Source organism: Acanthisitta chloris, unplaced genomic scaffold (genome assembly GCF_000695815.1).
Source record: "Acanthisitta chloris isolate BGI_N310 unplaced genomic scaffold, ASM69581v1 scaffold24965, whole genome shotgun sequence".
Taxonomy (NCBI): Eukaryota; Metazoa; Chordata; class Aves; order Passeriformes; family Acanthisittidae; genus Acanthisitta; species Acanthisitta chloris.
This window is the reverse complement of record NW_008675687.1, coordinates 17,415-29,775: the sequence shown is the minus strand read 5'-3', so window position 1 is coordinate 29,775 and position 12,361 is coordinate 17,415. Positions and strand designations below refer to the sequence as shown.

Genomic DNA, 12,361 nt, shown 5'->3' with positions numbered 1-12,361 from the left:
GAAACCTCACAGCTTCCCAGCCATCATGGAAAACTGCTGTCTGGCATCTCTTTGGCGAGGAGCTGGTGGGCAGCACACTGGTGAGTCAGAGCTATCCTACTTCTAACTGCGTATGACTCACACCAGCTTCGATGTAAAGGCACCACAGAGTCTGACTAAACCAGCTCAAAATTTGTGTATATATAGTTTTTAACTACATACACCCCCCCACACGTGTATGTGCACACACGGACGTGCATGAACAGACACATAAAGTGATTTCTCTCTTTTTTCATACACAAGTGAGACAAACTTAATGCTCTGGAATCAATAAATAACTATGAACAGCCAAGCTCCTGGGCTACAGAAAGAGCTCTTCTCCCCATGTGGCTCCTTAATTTATGTACTACTTGAGGCTCTGAGCTGTGCACTGAGCCCACAAGGGCTCCCCCGTTTCTGGCACAAGACCCTGTGGCACAGCTCGCAGGGTGTGTTGGCCACCACGAGGTTCCCTTTCTTCCACATTGAGGGACACCTCCTCATGGATGGGGGGAACACCTGGAGGGAGGGAGGGAGGAACCTGGATGCTGCTCACTGAGTGTGTGCACGGCAGAGGATGCTGCACACCTACACCAAAGAGCAGACACCTGGAAAGACACCTGGCAGGTGCCAGCCCTGTGCTCAGCCAGTGTACTGCTGCTGGTAGCGCAGGTTGAGCTCGCGCAGCTCCCGCTCCCGAACTCGCCGCGACTTGTTGGATTTGGTGGAGCGGCTGGAGCGGGTGGACTGCGCAGACTTGGTGCTCTGGCAGCGGGAAGATGCCCTCTTGAGAAGGTTTTGTGAGATGGAACGGTGGAGGTTCTTCATGGAGGAAGAGGCTGCCATGCTGACCACCCACGGGTGCTTCAGGGCCTGAAGGGCTGTCATCCTGTCACTGGGGTCCACTGTGAGCAGACGATCGATGAAATCCTTGGCCAGGTTGGACACACTGGGCCAGGGCTGAAACACAAAAGAGGTGATTAGAATGAAACATCCCAACACAGCTTTGCTGATTAATTTATTTCTCCCATGCCCAAAAGGTGCTTTGACGCATTCTGTTTCTTCCCTTCTCTCTTTTATCCTCAAATCTTCCAAGCTGTAGCCAACAGTATCTGCCCAAGGAGAATGAGACACAATTACCTGAAGTTATGGGAAGAGGCTGAATTAGTGGGAAACCTCTGCACTTACATAGGTGCAGTGTGAACCCCTTCAGTAGTTGGGCTCAGGCACTCAGTAGCTGAACCTAGATCCCAATATTCCCAGATGCCTCATATCTACAGACACCCACACACACATGTGCACACACACAAGGGTCTCAGTCAACCCCTAGACTCAACCATCTCTCCAGCAGCTGGCTGGGACTTCTCTGGTCCCCCTGGTCACCAGATCCTCCTGTGCTCTCATCTTTGTGCTTACAGACACACACAGATGGACATCCCCAGCTTCCAGGTCCCTTCATCCCCTTGTTCAGCTGCATCTTCATCAGCAGTCACACACTTGGTCACACCTGCTCACACGCCTGTGTTTACTCCAGCTGCTGTGCCAAAGACACACACAGGCTCCCAGACCTACTTTCTGCTCCAGCTGCTGGTCCTGAGGCTTCCAGTCTCATCTTCTCACATCATCTTCCAAGACCCTATGACTATAACTAAAAGCACAGTTACTGTATCCCATTGAAGACCCTCTCCAATCCAAGTATCCAACACAGCCATTACTGTGCGATCATGAGCCGTAATCGCTCATGGAGTTCGGACCCTGACACCTGACCCCTGGGTCTCTTCTGACTCTTCCTCTTGAGGCACACATCTAGGGACCAAGCACTGACCTCCACACCAATGCAGGAACCAAAACAAGGGAAATTTTTTGCTGTGGTACTTGGTCTCACTCTCATGTGAAAATGTAGATGTTGCTACTGGTCAACCCTGGTACAGCAGCTCAGCCTGGCTGGAAACAACCCCATAAAACCTTCTAAGTATATAGAAATGTTAGATATAAGGAATTTTCAGGAATGTCTACCAAGGAAAGAGAAAGAAGTTTTTTTTACAAAACGGTAGTTTTAAGGAAAGAAGCCCAAAATACTTAATTAGTCCTATAATAAAGATCCTCCCAGCACACCCAAAATGGCCATAACAAGTTATGAGTCAAACACCTACAGCCACACACGCTGGAATGGCTCAATTTCTGACAAAATACCATACTCACACTAAGGTGGGAAGTGAGAACATTTCCTTCAGCATGAGGTGAAGGCTTGGCTGTGGACAAAGCTAGGAAGAAAAACGTGGCAAACTCAAGGGGTAAGGGGAGAGAGGAGGAGGCAGCATGGCCAGCAGAAAACCCCAAGTGGTGCACGAAGCCAGGCAAGAGCAGGTTTCTGCAATCAAGGGATGTCACAGGGGTCTCACCCCTCCTGAAACCACCAATACTGAATTTCTCAAGTCCATGGAGACCCCCCCATCCCAAGCAGCACTAAGAGAAAGCCTGAGCAGATTCCTGCAAGGAAGGGAAGATTTCAATACAATGATGGTGGCCACACACAAACACATACGTGTAACCGAGTGGAAACATTGTGTGTGGTTAAAAAAGCAAAAAGCTCCTCTTCTGTGTCTCTCACTCTTCTCTTCATTGGGTGAGGAAGAAATGCACCCAGCTAGTTTAAAATTCAGGGTCCACTGACTGTATAGCCTGATATATAAAGCTCTTTTCTTGAGCAAAAGGTCTAAAAAAGGTACGTCCCGATTTTTTTGAGGCTCACAATTCATTGCTACCAATTTTCTCTTTCAAAAGACTCAAAGGCACCAGCTAGAGAGCAAATCCCTGGGAGGATTTTATAATGGAAAGGAGGATGCTCTGAGAGCTACAGCACTGCTCCAGCCCCAGCCCACAGCCAGACAGTGGCATGGCCAGGAACGGTGAACTCCAGCTCCAGCTGAGGAACTGGCTGTGAGGGGGATCAGGGTACACACACACAGTCTGATTCTACAATGACTAAAACAGTCTGGCTTACTCAGCTCAAGTGAGACGTATGATCACTGGCAGTTACTAGGCAAGAGAAGACAGAGAAAATGATATGAACTACTTGATATAGAGAAAATACCACTAATGAATAAAGAACTATAAATGTTCCTGAACATATTCAGGATAGAAATGGAAATACTCCAGAGTGCTTAGGAAGGAAGCACAGCCTTCTCCTATGGATCAGACACCACTTCTGTGCTTTGAAACCACATCCAGAATCCACTCCCCTCCACGTTTCAAGACCCAAATCAGGTTATAAAAAATAAATTTTTAACATCCAAGCTTTCCTGTCACAGAATCATTAAGACCTCTAAGATCATCAAGTCCAACCATTACCCAGGTACCATTGTGCCCACCACTAAACCATGTCCACATGCCCTTGGAACACTTCCAGAGTGATCCCACCACTCCCCTGGGCAGCCTATTCCAGTGCCTGACCACCCTTACAGAGAAGAATTTCTTCCTAGTATCCAATCTAAATCTCCCCTGGCACAACTTGAGGCCATTTCCTCTTGCCCTGTCTACTGCTTTCAAAAAATATAATATCATAGAGAAATATAATTAGTCATGACCTGCCATATATATAATCTTTTCTTAGTTGATTAAATGCATCTTGACAATGAATAGAAAGACAAAAACAGGTGCTAGTTAGCCTAGAACAGGGCAGTCTTTGATCAGAGACTCAGGAAAGCGTTTGTTCATACAAAGGATAAATAAAATAGCAAATGATCTTTTTAAATTCAGCAAAAAAACCCACAATAAAGGTTCAATTGCAATTGAACACACTGGTCTGTTTTGCAGGATGATGGACCACTGAAGAACTCAGCCTTTATGCTGCTCACAACAGAACCAAAAAGCTGAATCTCCCCTGCCACAGAGGGACATAAATCACATTTCAAGCCTACAGATTTCCTGCCAGACTTCTGGATAAGGTACTTCCTTTGTTAAACAGCAGCAGAGGGAATCAACTTGCAGGGTTTAGTCTTCATTGGCATAATCTCAGTTAATCCCAGGTGGTACCATATGTCAACTGGCAGCACATCACTGTCCTTTCACACTCAGGATGTCCAGTTACAGACCTTTGGGTTCTCTCTTCCATTGATGGAGAGATCCAAATGAAACTCAGCAACAAGCGGCTTTGTCTCCACTTTTCCAAGTTTGCCTTCAAAAACTTCTAAAAAGGTATTTTCTGTAGCTTTTTTTTAAAACCCATTTTCAGCTACTCATTCACTGGCTGCACCCCATCAACTTCCAATCCTTTCTTCCCTTCTCCTCCCTGTGGCCAGAGCTCACCCCATTCTGTTTCCTTCACAGAGGACTCATTTTCCACTCTCCGGATAACGCTAATGAAACATCCAAGCTAAGGATATGTCTATCCAATTTACTGACTTTAACTCAAAGTGACAGTAAATGCTGGTGACAATTCTGCTCTCTGTGCAGTAACTTTTTAAGAACTCTTTACTACCATCTTCATTTCTATTACCAGCAATTGAAATGACCTAAGATACCCTGAAAGAGCTTTTATCCCACGCAAATGGAGAAAATGCATCCACACAACTCCATCCTCACTGCTTCTCCTGGGTATTTTTTCCCCTAGAATCTTTTACCTTTCTGAATACCACCCCTCACAGAAATACAATCATGACAAGACCTCTGTCCTCTCTTTTTTATCCAAATCCAAAGAGACTCAAGAAATGCACTCCAATGAAAAATACTTGAGGAGTGACACAACAATACTTTTCTTGGAACTACATCTTCAGGACACGCAGGAAAGCATTATTTCCTATTGCAGGTGTTAGTAACTGCACAAACCTGGAATTTGAGGTGTTCTGTCATTCGGATGCATTCAAACTTCAGCCAGCTGAGATTCTGGTGAGTGAAACGAACCTCTAAACACTAGGAACAACATTGCTTCGATCTTCTCACGTCTTATTAGAAGATGGCAAATGTTATGATTTACAACTTGAAGAAATCTATGAGGTCTGAAGAGCTAGGAACTGCAACACATCACCAGCCTAAACCTTGAGAGGCCCATCCAGTTTAACGAATCCTAAAGAAGAATAAACTCCAAACAAAAGCACATTGGATTTCTCATTATTCCAATTACTCCAGTTTCACCACAACCATTGAATATGGAGTACCTGCAATTAGATTTTTCTTTCGGTCAGCAAACACAAATCAGTGTATTGATCTGTTTTTGCAGCTGGAGCTTTGATTTGCTGCACCACACGCATCTTTTTTATTTCACTGAAGCTTTTTCTTTAGGAATATGTAAGGCTACTTTCTGCTGAAGCAATTTTCAACCCCAGTCCTTGGAGAAATGTAACCACTCTCCAGAAACCTTGCATCAGTTGGCAAAACAGCAGTTTTAACTTAGCAAAACCCCAGGAACTCTCTCCATTAATGCTGCAAGGCAGCAGCAGAGGTTTGTATGGGAGCTGAGGAACTGGTGTTTTTGGGGAACACACCAAGGAGGAGAGAATTACAGGACACAAGGTGTCCTCACATGACAGGACTGAAGTGATCTAGAGGAGATTCTGCCCATTTGCTTCTCTGAGGAGAGAGAGAATGGCTTGTAAGGATAATGATCTCATCCTGTAGCCATGAAACATTGCATCAGGTAAACCCCATTGGGTAGCCTTGCCTTTAATCTCACTATCCCAACAACAAATCCTGCTCTTTTGTGGCACAAAAATACCACAAAAATTAAGAGAAGTCAGCAATACCTGTTCACCGTGCACCCCTGTTCCTCTAGGAACTGATTTCAAATGTGATGCAGTTTGAGTATAACTTCTGTGCTGTTCCCTCTGTTGGACTGTGTTCCTCCAGAAGGGAAAGGGACTACAGTAGTTCTGGTGTCTTTCTGCACAGAATCACAGAATGGGTTGGGTTGGAAGGGACCTTAAAGATCATCTACTCCAATCCCCTGCCATGGGCAGGGACACCTTCCACTACACCAAGTAGCTCAGCGCCCCATCCAACCTGGCCTGGAACACTTCCAGGGCTGGAGCATCCACAGCTTCTCTGGGCAACCTGTGCCAGTGCTTCACCAACCACACATTTTAAAAAAAGGTGGAATACCCATATTCTGAGCTGAACCTCAGCAGCACTCACTGAATCCCAACAGAGACCTCCTACAGGCTCTTAGCTTTTCAAACAGCTGCAATCATACCCTCTGACTGGGACACCTGGTGCAGCACTTGCTTCATAAACCTCATTCCTCATGAGACAACCCCTGGATACAGACTAGTTTAACACTGGAGACTATTGGCTTCATCCTGGAGGACTGAACATCCCCTGGAAAGTAATGTCTGGAACTCTACAATTTAGCAGAGTGGCTAAAAACATGATTCAGCAGAATAAAAAATAAAAAGGGGGGAAGAGCAGAGAAGCTGCAATAAGTACATCTGAATAGCTCTCCCTCATGTAGAACTAATGAAGGTCCCTGCAACAACCAAAGGAAACAGCAGTACATCTCCACTCTTGTGTGCAGGCTCAGCAGAGGGTGATGCTGGATGTCTTGTCATCATTTTGTTCTCCTTTATCTAATCATTAAGAAGCACTGGTGAAGATTTACCAGCTTTAAGGTGCTCTCCCTCTGTTCACCAGGCAGGAGCAGGACTGCTAGGCTTCTGAGCTCTGAAGAGATGAGGTGTAGCAAAGCCTAGTACTACTGTAAACTGTCAGGGATCCTTAAACTAAAACAAAACAAAAGAACCTCACCAAACCCACATCCCCCCTACAAACTAGCACAAACATTCAGGCAGGTGGAGATCCCTAGGAGGCAAGAATGACTGCTGAACTTCCTCTAGTGACTGTGAGGGTATTTGAAACAGAAAAGCAGCAATTAGTAACTCATAATCTTTGAGATCAGCTGTGCAGTCATCCATTCCTCACTTCTATCTTCTGTGCAGAGTTAATCCATTTAACAACTGAATCCAAGAGGTTAAGAGGCCACTTAGGAAGACAGGAAGGAAGATGGGCTGTAAAGATGTATAAGGACACTGTATATCTAAGCATTGCAGTTACTGGCAAAATTCCCCCCTTATCAGAGTCCCTGTCCCCTTGCATCCCTCCAGGCCCAGGTGACACCTTTCAGCACCCTACAACTTCTGAGACAACCTAGAGGAGGACCACAGGGTCACTCTGATGCTCAAAGCCCAAAATCTCATCATGGCCTGGTGAAACCATGAACGAAGTCTGATATGACACCCAGACAGACTTCAGACAGACCTGTTCCTTACAGATGACCTGCCTGAGCATTTTCCAAGCTAACAGTGACTCCTCCCTGGCCATCCAAGTGGTTTTCTCCATTCCATGGACACAGCAGCACTCGGTACACAAGCCTACACACACATACTGAAGCTGCTTGACACTTTCCTTAGGGACACCAAGCCACAGAGGGATCTTCTGGTTAGTCATGTGCAAATACAAGAAGAAACAATCATCTGACTTCCAAGCTTTGATTTTAGTCTCAATGGTACCCACTGAAGGAAAAATACTTATCGATTTCCTGATTCCTATCCAAGTTCTGTGCTGTTTCCAGGAGAACTGCTGTGAGCTCTAAAGACGATGTTACAGTGAAGGTGAGGGACACCCAGAAGTGCAAGGGCCTGGACCTCCCTTGCCAGTCAGTCTTTACAAAAACATCATGCACAAAGCATGTTATCACAGCTGCAAAAAATCACTCTTAGGCCAAAAATGTTATATCCCAGTCTTACTGATTCCTAGGATGAGTCTGAGTGCTGGAGAAGCCTCAAAGCACCAGGGAGGCTGAGCAGCCCTACAGCAGCACACAGGTTCCTGCCAGGTTTCCGTACAGACTGCTACTTTGAAGTTTTAAAAGACAAAACAGATTTACTGGGAATGAGACTGCCCTAACAAATAGACTGGGTTCAACGTGTCCCCTTGGTCAATGGGAACTGCCTTCATATTGTGCCCTACTGCCGTGAGCAGACACACTCCACACCACAGCAGACAAGCATGTCATTCCTGTTGTCATTCCCACTTTGATGCTGCACTCCCCATTGTGCCAGCACAGACAGTGTGGTTTGTGCAAACAAAGTGAGCCAAATCAGGGAGTTTCTGTTAATTTTTCAGCTGGGGTTTTCAGCCCAGCCATTGGCGTGACTCACTGAATGGCTGCAGAAGCAGCTACATCAGCGCAAGCGAGCGACTGGCACAGAGACCAGAATTAGCAGCACTTCAACCAACTATGAAACCCGTGCCACAGCCTGTCTTACAGCCTGAATGACAATGGGAGAAACTCCCACGGTGGAGATCTGTAGCGCTGGTCCCTCTGCTTATGAGGTACACCAGCATTCCTGACAAAAGCATCTCCCGAACTTCTAAGCAGCATAAAACAAGGGATGCATCGCCCATCTGCAACTTCAGCCCTGCTAGATAACAAACTCAGGGGAAAGCAGCCTCGTTTACAATGCCTTAAAGAGCTCTCAAACATGTTATGTTTTATTCAGACTCAGGCTCTGAGCCTGGAGGAGGAAAAGAAAGAGATCCTCCTATGAGTGTCACTTAGGCTGGGGGATTGTGCTCAGCGTTTGGCTCTCTGTGACTAAATCCCATCACCACCCCTGCTTGTTATTCACATCAGCATAAAAGCTATTGAGGTGCTGTCCACGACAGCATGTGGGGAACAAACAACGCGTTGTTCTCCGCTTTGAACACCCAACCCACCTCCCTTCCTCCCAGCCAACTCGGGCACGGACCTGGCGTATGCTGCAGCGAGCTCCGACACGTGCTGGAAACAAAACCAGTGTTACCAGTGTGAGTCTTCTCATCCAGCTGGACTGCACCTAGGTGGGGGTGGGAGCCAGCACTCCAGAGGCAAAGCAGAGTCCCTGAGTTTTAGTCTGCGATGGGAGCTGCTGTCAAGTGGCCACCAAAACCTGCACTGTAAACAAGTTAACCACTGTTTTCTGTTGGCTTTTTACTTGTTTTTACCTTAAAGTACATGACACAGAGGTTTAAGGTACATTTTCCTGATGGACACTAGTTCTTCAAAATATTTCTATTATATTTAGGTTTCTAAGTTGCTATTTTCCCCTTAAGTATCTTTTTAAATCAGATTTTGGAAGTCTCTAGATTTCAGCAGTGCATCTTCCCCCAGACACCCACTCATACGCCCACGAGGACAGGTCAGTCCTTCAAGAAGTTGCAAAGAACATCCCTGACCTGGGCAGGCAGAACTTTTAATATGAAGGAGTTTGTTCAGGATGAGCCCTTCTTGCCCTGCAGAACCTACATGGCTCACAACATTTGCTTTCTAAGCATACTCATATTTCTTATCTCTAAGCACACTTGGCCAAACCACTGCTTGGAATTGTCTCATGTCCCCATATACATCTCCACTCTGTGTTCACCAACTGCTGCTCTGCAATCTCACTGAAGATTAACCATTAAAAACCAGTAAAAACAAAGTCAGTCTGGACACGGGTGACACACAGCAATCACAGAAAGCTTTGGGTTGGAAGGGAAAAGTGCAACCAATCCCACCCCCTGCCATGGGCAGGAACCCCTTCCACTAGACCAGGCTGCTCAAGGCCCCATCCAACCCGGCCTGAAGCACTTCCAGAGAAGGGGCAGCCACAGCTTCACTGGGCAACCTGTGCCACTGCCTCATCAGCCTCATAAGGAAGAATTTCTTTGCATTATCTAATCTAACCCTAACCTCTGTCAGTTTGAAGCCATTCCCTCTTGTCCTGTTACCCCATGCCCTTGTCCAAAGCCTCTCTCCAGCTCTCTTGAAGCCCCTTTAGGTACTGGAAAGGGCTCTATAGTCTCCACCACAGCTTCACTGGGCAACCTGTGCCACTGCCTCATCAGCCTCATAAGGAAGAATTTCTTTGCATTATCTAATCTAACCCTAACCTCTGTCAGTTTGAAGCCATTCCCTCTTGTCCTGTTACCCCATGCCCTTGTCCAAAGCCTCTCTCCAGCTCTCTTGAAGCCCCTTTAGGTACTGGAAAGGGCTCTATAGTCTCCACAGAGCCTTCTTGTCTCCAGGCTGAACAGACTCTTTCAGAGGGACACCTTCCACTAGACCAGGCTGCTCAAGGCCCCATCCAACCCGGCCTGAAGCACTTCCAGAGAAGGGGCAGCCACAGCTTCACTGGGCAACCTGTGCCACTGCCTCATCAGCCTCATAAGGAAGAATTTCTTTGCATTATCTAATCTAACCCTAACCTCTGTCAGTTTGAAGCCATTCCCTCTTGTCCTGTTACCCCATGCCCTTGTCCAAAGCCTCTCTCCAGCTCTCTTGAAGCCCCTTTAGGTACTGGAAAGGGCTCTATAGTCTCCACAGAGCCTTCTTGTCTCCAGGCTGAACAGTCCCAACTCTTTCAGTCTATAATCACAAATACAAACAGCAAAGGCTTTTTTTCTTCAAATTTCTTTTCACAAAAATGGCTCAATCTAACACACACACATGTTGCTGGAGGCAGGGCACATCTCTCCAGCCTCTCATTTTTCAGAGTAGCTGCATTTTCAAATTCCAATGTTTTTCATGGCAGACAAGTAACATGCTGCTAGTATTAAAAAGGAAATTAACTGGACTTGATGATCTTAGAGGTCTTTTCCAACTTTAACGATTGCACCAAGTTCCCCAAGAATTCTCTGCATTGCATCCATCACAATTCTGCACTAACGCAGCAGCTTTGTCTCATTTAGGAGATTCCCATATGACTTTAGAAAATGGAAAGTGTCAACCCTATAAAGGAGCAGGTTGGGGACAGCAACTAGGAGACATCTTGTGGCAAACCAGCCCAGAACTGTGCCAGGGCTCCAGTAACACCAGGCTTGCACCATCCCAGGCATCATTCGGCCCCTGAGCAGTTGCAAAGAGGTGATCAAACCCAACCAGTTCAAAGGAACTGGAACAAAAAGTGTCCAATGAAAAGATGTAATGTGCTGAAGTCTGCGCAGGACAGATTCCCAAGCATTCAGCATTAATTTGTTGATGTGGGGAGGAGGAATAAAGGAAGGATGAAAGAGGAAAATACAACAGCCCTTTAATAATCCAGAGCATTATAAGTATGCGCAGCCATCTGGTGCTGTGAACTTCCATAACCCAGCTTTTCGAATGGAAATAGCCAGCCCATTTACTCTCTGCGAGCACTGAGCATTCAGCTGGAATCATGCAGCAAAATTACAGCAGCTACAAAAACAATAAACACAAAGCTTTTCTCTCCAGCCAGGGGAGGCTCTCCTAAGTGCAATGCCTAGGGAAATAGCTGCTAAAGTGGGGTAATACCACATTTTAGCTTGGATTACTTTGCGTCTCTTAAAAATGTGTCAGCAAGTTACAGTCACACATAGGGGACTCTAAGCACTACTCTGACTGAGAAATTGTATATTGAGGAAGCCCGCAGGGTCAAGAGACCTGAAGTTGGAATAATGCAGGTGAAAAAATGAGATCACTGAGTACACACTGCTGGAGATTGCCATCAACACAGAGGTCAGAAATTTCCAGAGGTATTGCTATAGCACCAGTTCACAGTACTATGTGCAGTAACTAAACAGGGAAATACCCTTCCCAGTCTGCTCCTAACATCTAGATATCCTGACATCTTCAGTGTTTTTATTATCAAAAACCTCAAATTTGAGCTGAATGATGTTCTCTCATTCTGAACTATCACCTTAAGAGAGTATTGGCTGCGAGCTGCAGCTGAAGCCAAAACGTGTTTCTGTGTACAAATTCAGAGTAACAGTTTAATTAAGAAATTGTGGTTTCTGACAGGAAGAAAAAATCTTCCCCAGGGAGGAAGAATATCTCTCATCACACTGATTAGTGCAATAGTGGGGGTATGAAAAGATAAGCTTATAACCTCCCACGTACAACCTCCCTCCCCCTCCTGCAAGCTCCAAGCTGTTGGTGCATGAGCCCTGAGTGCTTACAAGGGAATGAACAAGGGGGAGTAAATCCTAAGACAGTCTTAGCTGCCAGTCCAACCATGCCCTCCCTGCTCCCAGGCTGGTACCAGCTCTCCTCTGCTGCTCCAACAGCACAGAGGTTTCTTTAACCTCCTCAAGCCCAAGTCCCAAACACAGCACAGAGATGAATCATGGAATATCCTGAGCTGGAAGGCACCCACAAGATGAGCTGCTGTGCCGCATAAATCAGCAGTGCCCAGGCTCCAGCAGAAGAGCAGCACCTGTCTAGGTGCCTGGTTGACTCTCCTTTCTTCCTTATAATCACTCAATTTGAACCAGAGTCCAACCCTGGCATAGGTCAGAGGAGGTGAAATGTCCCTTCTTTCATCTGAGCACTTCCTGAAAGCCCAGGTTGAGGTATCTAAGTGCTTCCCAAGTT

At 46.2% G+C, this 12,361-nt stretch overlaps 1 protein-coding gene across 1 annotated transcript in view; it reads right to left on the bottom strand.

The window, feature by feature from the left end:
• Window positions 1-660: 660 nt before the first annotated feature.
• The window catches only part of PSKH1 (protein serine kinase H1), a 27,672-nt gene continuing 15,971 nt past the window's right edge, over window positions 661-12,361 (bottom strand). The window contains exon 4 of the mRNA XM_009075866.1: window positions 661-978. Within this exon, the coding sequence (XP_009074114.1) occupies window positions 661-978 (318 nt within the window). The remainder of the gene's footprint in view (window positions 979-12,361) is intronic.